Source organism: Danaus plexippus, chromosome 12 (genome assembly GCF_018135715.1).
Source record: "Danaus plexippus chromosome 12, MEX_DaPlex, whole genome shotgun sequence".
NCBI classification, from domain to species: domain Eukaryota; kingdom Metazoa; phylum Arthropoda; class Insecta; order Lepidoptera; family Nymphalidae; genus Danaus; species Danaus plexippus.
Window position 1 is genome coordinate 1,853,335 of NC_083545.1, and position 13,679 is coordinate 1,867,013.

General features: G+C 33.4%; 2 protein-coding genes across 5 annotated transcripts; both read left to right on the top strand.

Moving 5' to 3' along the window:
• Nucleotides 1-789: 789 nt before the first annotated feature.
• LOC116772355 (zinc finger protein 25-like) lies at nucleotides 790-6,278 on the top strand. 4 transcript variants are annotated; one of them, XM_061522248.1, is made up of 3 exons: nucleotides 790-3,318; nucleotides 3,758-3,801; nucleotides 4,064-4,204. In XM_061522248.1, the coding sequence occupies exons 1-2, from the start codon at nucleotides 1,722-1,724 to the stop codon at nucleotides 3,772-3,774; spliced, it is 1,614 nt and encodes a 537-aa protein (XP_061378232.1). In that variant the 5' UTR covers nucleotides 790-1,721; the 3' UTR covers nucleotides 3,775-3,801; nucleotides 4,064-4,204. The 4 variants fall into 4 exon arrangements, with proteins under 4 accessions (XP_061378232.1, XP_061378231.1, XP_032520411.2 ...); XM_061522247.1 differs by lacking the exon at nucleotides 3,758-3,801 and having other exon boundaries at nucleotides 805-1,433; nucleotides 1,826-3,318; nucleotides 4,064-6,278; XM_061522249.1 differs by lacking the exon at nucleotides 3,758-3,801 and having other exon boundaries at nucleotides 807-1,559; nucleotides 1,826-3,318; nucleotides 4,064-6,278.
• Nucleotides 6,279-9,404: 3,126 nt separating this feature from the next.
• Nucleotides 9,405-13,413, top strand: LOC116772467 (putative sodium-coupled neutral amino acid transporter 10). The gene is made up of 9 exons (XM_032664669.2): nucleotides 9,405-9,593; nucleotides 9,900-10,017; nucleotides 10,100-10,256; nucleotides 10,345-10,468; nucleotides 10,586-10,707; nucleotides 10,785-10,933; nucleotides 11,243-11,379; nucleotides 11,564-11,939; nucleotides 12,010-13,413. Exons 1-9 carry the CDS (start codon nucleotides 9,510-9,512, stop codon nucleotides 13,395-13,397), a joined length of 2,655 nt encoding a protein of 884 aa, XP_032520560.2. The 5' UTR covers nucleotides 9,405-9,509; the 3' UTR covers nucleotides 13,398-13,413.
• Nucleotides 13,414-13,679: the final 266 nt, after the last annotated feature.

The following is a 13,679-nucleotide window of genomic DNA, read 5'->3' on the forward strand; positions in this document are numbered from 1 at the left end:
ATTGTTCAATCGAAAAAATATTATCTGTAATTTCGTCGAATATAATCAGGAAACATTATATGCGTAGTTTGATCTTAAGTTTATCATTGATATAATAAAATCACTGTTATAAATATAAGCTTTTGAAGGTCAATTATAGTCATATATGTGGCATTGTTCGTTAGTTAAAAGCATTGTTAATTATAAATTATATATAATACGTTAAAAATCCATCCATACAAATCTCCATAAATATACACTTGCGAGACAATTAACATGGCATAGTATTGGTGGCACTGTCCTCACTTGCATGTATAGATTATATATTTAATAAAAATATAAGTATGTAGATATGAAATGAAATAAATTGTAAGAAACTGATTCCACAAGTATATTCGTTGATGTCTTTTTAATACTAGACGTTTTCAATCTAGTAATAAAGACTTCAACGCCCATATATATGTATATATATAATTTAATAAATTTATATACCATCTTATTTTTTTAATAATGAGAAAATATGTTTAATGTAATCAAACTATTTACATAATTCTGAACTACATAACATTTCACAGCATACCGTTGTTAAAAAAATGTTATATCCTAGAGAAATACTTAATCATTTTATGGACCTTTCCAGCTTAGAATCATTTCCCAGCTATCTATCGATGTTATATTGGTTAGTATAAAGTTAATTATTAATTGTAATTCAAGGCTCTTTTTAATTAAGTAGCGTGTTATTAGATCTGTTACCAAGTGTTCGACAACACGTAACCAGCCACGTGATGATCGAGTTAAAATTAAATCAAGCTGCGTTTATTTCCATTAATGTTAATTCCAACTCCCAAGTGCGTCCGTTTGTTAAAAGTGGTTATTATTGATTTCATTAACAGAACAGTGCTATAACTGTGTCGTTATAATACTTATAAAATTAATACAACATGTTTATTGAAGTGTAATAGCATAATACAAAAATTATTATTTTGCAACCCGGTGTATAATGTAAGACGTGTACATTATTCGTTGTCCGTTCTCGATCTATTTTCATAAGTGAAAATGATATTTATACTTAAGGTAAATAAATGTTACATAATGTGAAAAAAACATTACAAGCGATTAAGTAAAATCAACAATTAAATTTCATGTAATTATATAAAAAGAACTTTGTATTTAGTAATTCAGGTAGACAGTAGATGGCACTAGCGATTCCCTGTACTTGACGTTAAAATTGTGCAATTTGACAAATAAGTATGACATTCGTTTTGTGAATGCGATATTCTCAGTGTAGTGAATTTTGTGAAAAAATATTGTAAAAGTGTTTATTGATTCCTTTAAAAAAATTTAAACGATTTTTATTTTCGTAAAGGCAGAAACAATGTAGATTTCAACGTTTAAATGTTACCGAGGTTGTTGTTTTTATGGATCGATAGTTCATTGTTAGAAGATCGGACAAGGTAATCGTCTTATTTGTTCAAGACTAAAGGCAGAGGATTCGTCCTTCACACATTAGAACATCGTTATCAATGCACGTAACCGATTGGTTTAGTTAGAGATGATTATGAAGTAACAAAGCAGTGCATGTAAGTACTCCGAGAGCACGTCACTTGTAAAAATCATTTAAACGAAGTAAACGTATTACTAATTTTGTACTACTCTCAGCTGGTGGTGGTCTTGTGCTTTATTTTCTATTACAAAATTCATACAGTATACGCTTACTAATGGGCCTGTATTAGTTTCCCATCATGGCTAATGTAAAGATAAGAATTAACTCATCCAAGCCATCGTCGAATAAAATAAGTGGGAGTGGTAGAATAAAAAAATCATCCACTACAAATAATGATAAAAGTTCAGGTTCAAAAATTGCTAAAAGTAGTTATGTGAAAGAAAAATTGAATGACAGTGTGCTAATAAGAGATGGAAAACAAAAAAAAGATATACAAGTAACCAAAGACAAGTTGCTGACCAAACATGGTCACCTGAAGCTCAAAAACAAGAATAATTTGAAAATTTGTAACAACATTTTAATGAGTGAGTTGCTTATTGATAATAAGAATAAAAAACCAACAGAGGACACTCCACCTAACAGTTCTAATAACAACAACATTGTTATTAATCACAACAAGAACATCAACTCACAAAATGTGCAAAATGATGCCAATGATGCCAATGATGCCAATGATGCCAATGATGATGACTTTTTTGTAGATTATCAGCCTAAAGTCCGCACTAAACCTCCTGCAAAGAAACAAAAAAAAGGAAACTTTGTATGTGATCATTGCCAAAAATCATTTCTTACTAAAGCAACTCTAAGAAGACATATTTATATACATATACAATCAGAATCACACCCTTGCAAGCACTGCAACAAAGTCTTCAGCAAAAACATATACTTGTCCGCCCATATAACAAAACAACACCCAGATTGGGAACAGCATTTTATTTGCAACATGTGCGATAGAACATTTTTGTTGAAGGAAAATCTAGTGTTGCACATAGCCAGCCACACGCAACCTGTGCCAATGTTCAAATGCATTTATTGCAAGGAGAAATTTAAAAAGCAAATTGAATTAATGCAACATGAAAAAACTCACTTGGTGAGCGGAGTATATGATTGCATCATATGCGAGCAAAGCTTTGATTGCAGAAACAAATTGACATCACATTTTAAAACTCACTTAAAAGTAAAAGACTACATATGTCAACATTGCGGCAAAGAGTTTTTGAGGAATAACTCAATGAGACGTCACGTTCAAATCTCTCATGTTGGAGTAAGAATACAATGTCCAATATGTAAGAAATATCTTAGAGGGCATTTGACAGAGCATATGCGTACTCATGAGAAGAAGCGTCCTCATAAATGCCCTGACTGTGGTCTGTGTTTCACTCAATCTACACAGCTGACTGTCCATCGACGTTCTCACACTGGGGATCGTCCATACCCTTGCAGGATATGTGACCGACCATTCACTCACTCAAACGCACTCAGATTGCATATTCGAAGACATACTGGTGAAAAACCATTTGAATGTGCCATGTGTCCTTTGTCATTTTCACAATTGCCGCACATGAAGTCACACATGCGTAAAATTCACGGTAAAGAGAAACCGTACAGGTGCCAAAAATGCAAATTGTTTTTCAAACTCAAAGCAGATCTCGAAAACCATAATAAAAAGTGTAAAGATGTTGAAAAAGAGATGTCATTTGAGGAGCAAATTCAGGCTTCTGTGTCAGTTAAAGAGGAAGAGGTTGTAGAATCCCCGATGACTTTGTCGCATATGAGATATTTATTGGCTCTCCTCTTGACAATGATTGCTACAAAAGAAAAATTGAAGTACTTAGGTGCGTATACCTCTTTATAATTATCACATAATAATAAAAAAAAATGCACTGATTTTTATATTTTTAACCAGTGTGAACTATACCGCTTTTTGTGCGCTCTAAAAAAATATGAGAACACTTTGTATCACAACATTCATTACATAATCCTAAAAATTGTTATACGAAATAGTATTCAAATCGTGGATTAATGTCAAAAAATTTTCATTGGTGTGATTTTCATTAGACGTCCATGACATCGAGACACTTAACAAGATATATTATGAAATAAATGCACTGTCATAAAATATGTTCATTGATGTAGGTAAACATATGTCACTGCCAAATCTCTTCATGGGTTGCAAATGAGTGTTTTTTTGTGTTCTGTATGCTTTTGTGAAGACCACAAAAAGTGTTTGGCATGATACATTTTGTAGATTGATTCGTCTATGTTTTATTATAGCAGAACTTACAATTTGAAGCAGATAAGTCGTCAAGCAACAATGAGTGAGTTCATTTTCATTTTGTTTATAATACTGATGGTGTTGGTCGGTGATGGGTTTCATGGATATGTTTTGCAGCTGTTCCTTGTCTGATTTTGATGGTTATGCTTGGTCCTTCATTGTTTCTATGAGATTTAATAGGTGGTGGCTGATAGAATTAAGAACATTTTTTTTTTGAGGATATTCAAAGGTTTTTTAATGTTGTCACATTACAGTGATTGCGTTTAAGTTTATTTCAGTTCTTTTAACTGATAATTTTGTGACAGGGTTCAACAAACGTCTAATTGATGATCTGCTAGTTGAATCTCTTGAAGCAATGGGCCACACGCCCTGTAGAGATGCATCTCTGACGGCTCTTAAGCGTTTGAAGACAAATATTCAGATTCTGTTGAATGGAACAGTCCCAAAGGCACAGATGGAAAAATTTCAAAACGAAAATAAAAGCATGGAAGACATTCTGGTGTTATTGACAGATGATAAGAAATAAATTAATTTATATCAACAGACATTACATTAAAATTTAAAATTATGAGAAAACAGTTATCACACATTAATTAGCTTCGTGTAGAAACCTCCATTCATATGTTAATCTTTTGAAATAGAATTGTTACGATTATAATTTTTTTTGTGTTATGAAAAAAAAAATGTAAATTTGAAAATTCACACAATTTAATAATTTTAAGTTCTTTGTGGGGACATGTGACTCCTTATTGGTGTAGTATATAGAATTATTTTCCACGGTTAGAATCATATTTTTATAACAATTTATTGTATAAATGTGTTGAAAGATTTTTTTTTTTTACTTTTAACTTCAAATTAATTTTTGTTATAATAATTAGAAAATTTTTGCTTGCTAAATAATGCAAGGTTTTAACATAGTGAATACTTGCCATAGGAAAAACAGAAAGTGATTATTCCAAAGTTTATAATTTATTGCATTTTATTATTTTATTTATTTTACTTAATTAAGATGAATTTCATTATTTATGTCACTTATTTAAGGGTAGCATAGCATTTCTGTTATTACAATATAACAAACCAAATATATTTGTGGGATGAAAGATATTATGTTTGAAAATATATATATGTATATTAATTTATTAAAAATTAGACCTAACAAAGTTATAGCTGAACTTTTGTGCCATTAGTTGTTATTTTCTTTATTTTATGATTAAGTTTTTATTCTATAGCTTTCATATTGTATTGTTTGATTGTTTTTAAACTTCAAAATTATACCAGTGCCATTCCTTTGTTTTACTATTTATAGATATAAGTCTTTTTGGAATCGGCTTGCAGACATATCACGACCATAGTATGACTAAATCTGTAGTCGAACCCCAAGTATCTTTGTGTGAATTACTCTTAATATAGTAAGCAGCTCATCGTCTCAGTGTTTGTTTCGTAGTTAAGATAAGGTATGTATCCGATAAAAGAAGCGAGGGTTATATTTTTATGAAGTTAAAAAAGTAATTTACTATTTATTTAGAATTTTTTGAGAAATTATGTATCTTTGAAATTTGTACCTCATCTTTAGTAGAAAATATTTAACCGAGTATTGCCAATAAAATATGTAAGTATAAATATTTCTTTGCGTACACATAAAGGTGAGTGCACATGGCGTTTTTAAAAAAATTACATGTCCATATGGAATCGTGTAAGGCGATAGACAGCCGATATTCTAAATATACAACTTCCGTTGCTTCATGCATGTGTTTTTGTTTGATGTGTGCGCTCTAAAAATATCCTTAAATAGCACTCGAATGAATCATGTGACCGTACCTTCAAGTGGATTTAATGTTATCTTGTTGTAGAAAGTTTTGTAGAAACGTAAAATAAGGACAAACCGATAATCTGGGTGTGTCGCCTACTTTGTGTATTTTAATGTCGATAGATGTCATCATAGATTAAGTAAAAAACATTTAATAAAAAATAAAAAAAAAAATAGGATGACTGTCCTATGGTAAGCCGAGACTAAGGCTAACCTTTACTAATACATATTAGTAAAGCTTGGTGTGAGGCGACGAGAAATGAATACTTGTAAGGGATTTGTTCAAATGACATACACAGTTATTATAGCACTAGTTAATGGTTTTACTTAGCTCTCCAGAATTACTGTTAGACCGTAGTGTATGCATTGAATTTTATTTTAATTTTAGTCCAAGTCATATTTATTCATGTAGCCATTTAATTGTTTAAGGAAATAATGTATGCATGGAATATTAAACTATTACCGATGTCGTGACTCTGTTAGCTATTCAGTTTTAATGTATTTACAAAATCTATCTTGCCAAGAAATGAAAATATTATTAGCCAAAGAAATAAAAACACCCACCTAACGATTCGGTGTTATAAATTTGTTTTATCGTCTATAAGTTCGATTAAGTATATTTTTTGTTTATTTAAATTGTTTTCTGAATACTGGATTGTAGTACCAAAGAGGAAACCTAAGTGTGTAGAAGTAAATAAATGTTTTAAATGTGATTGTGGTGTATTTTTTTTAAAGATATAATACTCAAAAATTATTTGACTACAAACAAAAATATGATAATTAAGGATTCTATAGATGTAGTCATATTATATGATTGATTAATAATATTAATATAATTTTTGAATTTTTTTGAGACAAGGCTACCTTTAATATGGAACAAAAAAAAAAATTTTTTTGTATATCAACGTGTTCAGCTCATTTAAATATGAAAACAGCATAACGCTCACTACATTTTCAAAAGCGATATTAATTTGTTGATTTTCAAATAATAACTAGAAAATTTGTTCGCTTAGTAGTTAATAGTAAATAAGAGGAAATTTTATGAACTAACTTTATTTTTATATACTTATAGCTTTAAGATGTTATAAGTTTAAAGTTTGTTAAACCACTGAAGTTAGAGAAATAGTCGTCTAAGCTCTGGTCTTCACATGTTTGTGTTACGTCTAGCTGTGTCTATTTAATTACGCAATGGTTCTAACAGCTAACTCAACTTCGTATTTCCAGTCAACCATACCACGGACTAAGGTAAAAGTATGCTTATCTAAGTTTGCATCGTTACATAACATACGGAGCGTTGGCAGTTTTTCATTCCTTACTCTTCTCATACCATAGTATTAGTAGAAGCGAACTTAGAATTAGCATAAAGATGTTCTTGAATTTCTGATGTGTGAAGTGCTTATTGGTCGATTATCTATGTATGATCAGAATTTGCATCTATAGGACGTCTGTGTTCAATTTCAGTATTTTCAAAACCTTAGAAGACCAAAAGAAGCACAGGCTTACCAGCAAGTTGCTTTAGATTGTCTAAGAGCACGAGAAGTACAGAACATTGCAATGAGCTTAACGACGATATCTTCTTTACTTGTTACACGCGTTGTTTAGGTTTTTTTTACTTTTTTCGAGTTGACAGTAGCTGTTAGCCATTTTGGCTTTTACAGCGTCACCGGGAGGGGTGGGCGGCCCGATGGGACCTATCTGTTTAATTCGGGCCCGAAGGGCCCGACGGAGGGATACGCCCGTCCCAAGGGTGCCTCTAAGACGCCGGACCTCGGCTTAGGACGTCGTTGTAGTGGAGGATGAATCGGATATTGGAATACATGACGTCCCCTGACGGCAGAACGCCGGAGCGACGTGTTAGGAACGGGACTTCGTCTTCGCCGGCGAAGGCGGTGTGTTTGTGTCATGTTGCTTGTGTGTCTTGAGGACTTTTATGTCTGTACTGTCGGTCATATGTTTACTGTCAGGGTCTAGGAGTGGTGTCTGGGACGCCTAATCGTAGGTACTAATTGCCATTGGCTTTGAACGCTCCCATGGCACTCAACATGTGCCAGCACGCGGGCCTGAGGATTGCCATCGGAGGCCCTCAGCTTGGCGGCGAACGTCTGCACCTCCGCGGGGTCTATAAGACTCGCGAAGTCACAGACTAACTGCAAGTCAGCTGCGAGGCCGGCTGCCGGTATGTGCGCGGGTGCCTGAGGGGCCTGTGTTGCCTTAGGGGCCTGGGTTGCCTGAGGGGTCATGTGTGTCTTAGGGGCCTGTGTTGCCTTAGGGGCCTGGGTTGCCTGAGGGGTCATGGGTGCCTTAGGGGCCTGGGTTGCTGTCGGTTCGATTGTTTAGGGTGATCGAGCACTTAAAGATTCATGAAGTTGAACAAACTTACTTTTCTTTTCTTACGGGTGAAATTTTCATTAGTTAATCTAAAAAATACCCAATAAGTGTATCATCTTCAGATAAATCTCGCTGGAAACATAAAAACTTTCGTTGTCTCACGCCGACAAAGACAGCAAGTGATATGTGTTAAATTATTTCTCTGGTATATAACAGGCTAGACATAACACAATTTACAAAAACTTCAGTAACCATAGTTGTTTCATGATCTAAAAACTGTTAACCCGCCTTTTACGTCCTTCATGAATTCAGCTTAGTCCTGCATACATAGTGCCTTAAATATAATTTTTTGTGAAATGAGATTTATTTTATTCGTTTATATATAATAGGTACATGGAAAAAGACATGAATTTTGAGAAAAAGTCACCACTTTGCATGTTCCTGAAACATTTTCAGAATATGTGGAGGCAGGTAAGGGATAGAAACTAAAAATTTCATTAGCTGATTTGGATCCTTGCTGAAGAAAACCGCGACCTTAAAACTGAAACTATTTTCCGCACCAGAAATTATTTGCTTCCTGTGCAGGAGTAATGTGTAAAGAAAGTAAAGCGAATAAATCTCGACCAAAATTACACCTTATACTTTAGTGCTTCTAAGTTTTTCTTTTAATAGCTATCAGGGACAGACATGGTTTCAAGGTGGTAAATGACACTGAATCGGACATATTTTCCTTGGTATTTATAGAAGAGACATCCTTTTTCCTTAGATACTTGAATTAACTTTTGCTTAGGGAGGGTGTATAAGTACAGTTACGAAGACTTTATAAGTAGTAACTGTATAGTTGCCGGCATGTAACTAGTCAGAAGATGATTTTTAGGTGTCAAAAGTATGATGCAAGATGCGGGGAACGAGACGGCACAATTCCGTGATTGGATCTTCGTTCCCGAGTACACTTGCAGGCACTTATATTGTGTTCCTTTTTCTTATCACCATTACCAGTATTTGTTATCGATAACTATCAAATAACCATTATTTTTTGCATTAAGTGTACATGCGCAAACCTATCCCCACTACGCCAATACACTGCTAAGATACGTGCCGGCAACTATACCGTACCGGCATATAAGTTGTTACTTGTTATAAAATAAATTTACAGACTTCAAAAAAGGGCAAGAAAAATAAATCAAAAGGACAATTTTTAGCTGAGGAAGTTCTATTACCATCAAGGAGGAAAATGATAAAGTATTCCTTGAGAAATCGAATGATACCTCAAAGGAGGTATAATATGCCGGCAGTCGGATGTAATAGCTATTGTAAAATAGAAACTATAAACAATGAATAGTAAAGTAAAAAATAAAATAAGTTAAAAAATGTTAATTAAAGTTAGTGAAAAGTAAAATTGTTAAGAACACCTACGTTTGTCAACACAGCTGATGTTACCACGCTATCAGCGTAAGCTAAAACGCTACAATAATTTTGACTATGTTGCAACTCATACGTCAACGTATGTCACGTCAGCTGTCATAACAGTAAATCGACATGTAGTCATAGCAATTGATATTAATTTCGGCAAAGTAAAATATTATTTGAAAGTGAATTATTAAATAATTTCCAAGATGAGAGTCACCGGAGTATCTATAACGTTGGCCAACAGTATAATTGGTGTCGGTATACTTGCCATGCCATTTTGTTTTCAACAAGTAAGTCGCTGGTTATAAATACTCAACTTAATCTCAGAATAAATCTAATAATCAAATAAGAAATACTATATCTAATTTACATAATTGGTAAATAGATTAGAACAACATATCTCATATGGTATTGGATTCAATTAAGCTGTTTTCGATATATTTTTTTTTAAATGTTAAGTTTTTTTTTTAGCATTTTAAGTTTCGTCTAGAATTCATATAATGGTTTAAAAATATTGATATAGCTGCAGCACACAACTATTCATTTGTTAATAAATGACTAGAAATAATTTTAACAATAGTTTTTTTTGTTTGTAGTGTGGAATTATTCTCGCAACCCTCATTTTAATTTTAATGGGGTTAGTATCCAGGTTATGCTGTTATTTTCTATTAAAATCTGCTATTATAACCAGAAGACGAAACTATGAGTTTTTAGGTAATTTTTTCCATTCAATATTGTATGAAGTCATTAATGAAGAAGTCCAAAAAGTAATATTTATTTTTTAATTATTTTACAGCTTTTCACATTTTTGGATCAGTGGGTAAAACAGCCATAGAATTAGGAATTATTGGATTTTTGATGGGCACATGTGTTGCTTACTTTGTTGTGGTCGGAGATTTGGGACCTCAGATTATAGCAAAAATTTTCAATATAAACCAAAGTGATACGTTGAGGTGAAAAAACTTTTTGCCTTGATCACCTATAATAATTTTCTTCTCTTTAGAAATTTGTATATTTGTATACTATTCTCTTTGTTTTCAGAACATCCATAATGGTGATTGTGTCATTGGTCTGTGTACTGCCTTTAGGGTTGTTACGGAATGTAGATAGTCTTAGTAATGTCAGTGCTGCAACTATAGCCTTTTATTTTTGTCTAGTTATTAAGGTAAGTTCAATAATTATTTATGTATAGAAATCAATTCAATATATTTCTAAAGAATAGATATATAAAAACTTTTTTTTTATTAATTGATGCAAATAAGTTAATTGAATTACTAATTAGGTAATAGCTGAGGCAACAAGTGAGATGATATCGTCTGATTGGACAAGTCGGATAGAGTTGTGGAAACCAGCTGGTGTGCTTCAATGTGTACCGATATTTTCAATGGCATTGTTCTGTCAGACGTAAGCTATACATATTTAAAATAATAAAACTAATTGAAACTTATTTAAATTAAATAATTTTTTTTTGTGACTTCTAGCCAACTGTTTGAAATCTTTGAATCATGGCCGATGGCATCATTGGACAAAATGTGTATGGTTACCAAAAACGCTATCAATATTTGCTCAGCTGTGTATTTCACACTTGGTGTTTTTGGGTACATCGCTTTTGGCTCAAAAGAAATATCAGGTACAAACATTGATGTAAAAATATTTTAAATATGTAAAAAGAGTAAGTAATATATTATAATGAATATGTTAAAAAAATCCTTCAGTATTACTTTAAAAAATTAAACAATCAATTGAGACCTTGATTTAGAACATGCATAGTTTTTAAAAATTATCCATAGTTTATCATATACCTTTTTTATTACAGCAGTATTGATAACACGTAATAGTTAATTGTGTAATCACCGGTGATATTACTCAGTAGCCATGATAAATTACAAGGAATTTAATATTTATAAGTGTATATATATATTAGTATTTTGTATTACAGGGAACATTTTAGTAAGCTTGAGTCCTACGATGGCGAGTGACGTCATCAAGTTGGGATTTGTAATGTCCTTGGCGTTCAGTTTCCCGCTTATAATATTCCCATGCAGAGAGAGTCTGTACTCATTTTTCTATAGAACGGTAAATACTCAGGTTTTTGTATATTAATTCCTCATATAAGAAAAAATATCATAGAATTTTGTCACAACTGTGACACCTTGTGATAGCAGTAATAATCACTATATTTTCTCAATGGTTTTATAATCTATGCCATATAATGTGCCAATAGGTTTATAGTGCCTGTCTATGTATTGTCTATGTCCAGGCGATGTCCGGTGACCGTTCAGCGATGTCGGTTCGTTCTCATAGAGTCCTGACAGCCGTCATAGTGGGCGGTTCTCTGTGTTGTGGCGTCGCTCTGCCAGCGGTGGAACGTGTGCTCGGTCTGTTGGGATCATCCGCGGGAACTCTCGTGTGTCTGGTCTTCCCAGCCGCCTTGTATTCCAATCTGTGCAGACGCGAGAAAGGCGAGAAAATAGCGGCGCGATTGGTGGTAGCTCTGGGACTTATGGTTCTGGTTTTGGGATCGTACGCCAATATAAAATCACCTGATCCACGTGATCATTACGATCACAGCAGAGAGAGGGAACGTATCGATCGCATCGTCGAGGACTTCTTCCACAAAATGGAGAGATCTGATGGTGATTTTGTGATGAATTTCATTTATTTATTGTTTTATATATCTTGTATAAAATAAATATCACATTGCAGAAGTAATGGCAAAGCCTGAAATGCAGATCCCGTCTCGTGTAGAAGCGAACAATTTGGAAAATTCAATCATCAAGGACTCTGAAGTGCAGCCACCGAATCCGGTACCGCCGGAGTCACACTCCGATGAGAAGAAATCACCCCCGTTTAATATAGTAGACAGTAAATTAAAACAACTAGTACAAGAGCGCAGGGAGTTAGATAAAGTACCAGACGCGAAACCGAGCAACGTTCAGATAAAATTAAATGGCGAGGAAGTAGCGAACGGCGTCAAAATAACAAAAGAAGAAAATGTTAGAAAGGACGAGGAGAAAATGAAAGAGATCAAGACGCCGCCGAATCAGGACAAGATTGATATAATAAAGCAACAGCAGCTGATAGAAACTATAAAACAACACGGAGAAGAACAGAGAGAACTCATTAAAGAACAGAAAGAAATCTTGGTTGAGTTAAAGAAAACGAAAGACGAAATGAAGAAGAATAAAGAAGAATCTGACAGTAACGATGCTAAGAAAATAGCCGTTGAGAGCATACAGAAAATAGCTGACGTCGCTATAAAAAGCTTAGTCGGCGACACCGATAAGATTGAAGACAAACATTCTAAACCCGAAGAGCCAATAGCAAATATAATAAATAAAGCCGTTAGTGATATCGCTAAGAAGGCAGAGGAAACTTTGGACGCTATAAAGAAGAAAGATGAAGCCAAAGAAGATAAGCCTAAAGAGAAATTAACTATAGAAGGTAAAGTAGATAAGTCCGTCGACAAGCAGAAGCCAGTACAAAAACCTCAACAAATTGAAGATGAACCACTTAAAATAGTGAATGAGCAGGACAGTGCTAAAGCTGATAATGCTCCTGTGAATAACCAAAACCAATTTAAAATGAATGAAAAACTTTCACCCGAAGAAAATCAAAATGTAAAAGTTATTGGCGATACAAAACCCAAAGAACACGTACACATGCCGGACGAACCACAGTCGTACAAACAGGGAGAGGATGTACAGAGTGATAAACAAAAAATATCCAATATTAATAACAAGGAAACTTTACCCAAAGACAATAAAGAGAATTTAAATAAAATATCACAAGCGGCTAGCGACAACAAAGAGCAAAACGGTTTTATATACAAAGAAACAAACATACTCAAAGATATAGCGAACGGCAATATAATACCAAGAAAAAAGAGAGAAACCGTCGATTGTACGGAAAAAATGCTTCTGAAAGCAGAGAGTAGACAGATATGTTTGAATCAATTCAACAAGAGAGACGATGAAAATAAGGAATCCTACATACGAAATGTCGACTTAGGCGAGGTCGACCTACAGAACAGTCTGCCCGTACACATTAGGTCTTTAAGAAGCGTCGATGGAGGAAAGAACGATAGTCTCTAATAAAATAAAATAAAATGTGTCTAAATTATTGTGATATATGTATAAACGTCAATTATTTAACACCGCTCACCTTAATTCTGAATCAGCCGATGTAATGTTGTGAGGCATTTAAGTATTTATATTTAATTATATATATTTAAAAAAAACGCAACATTCTTAAAAATATTTTTAACTTAAATTAATGGCTAACATTATACTAGTATTATATTATTGTCTGTGATCTCACATGTTATGTAATATTTTGCGAGTTAAACATTTTAAATTTGCTGTATTGGACGTGAT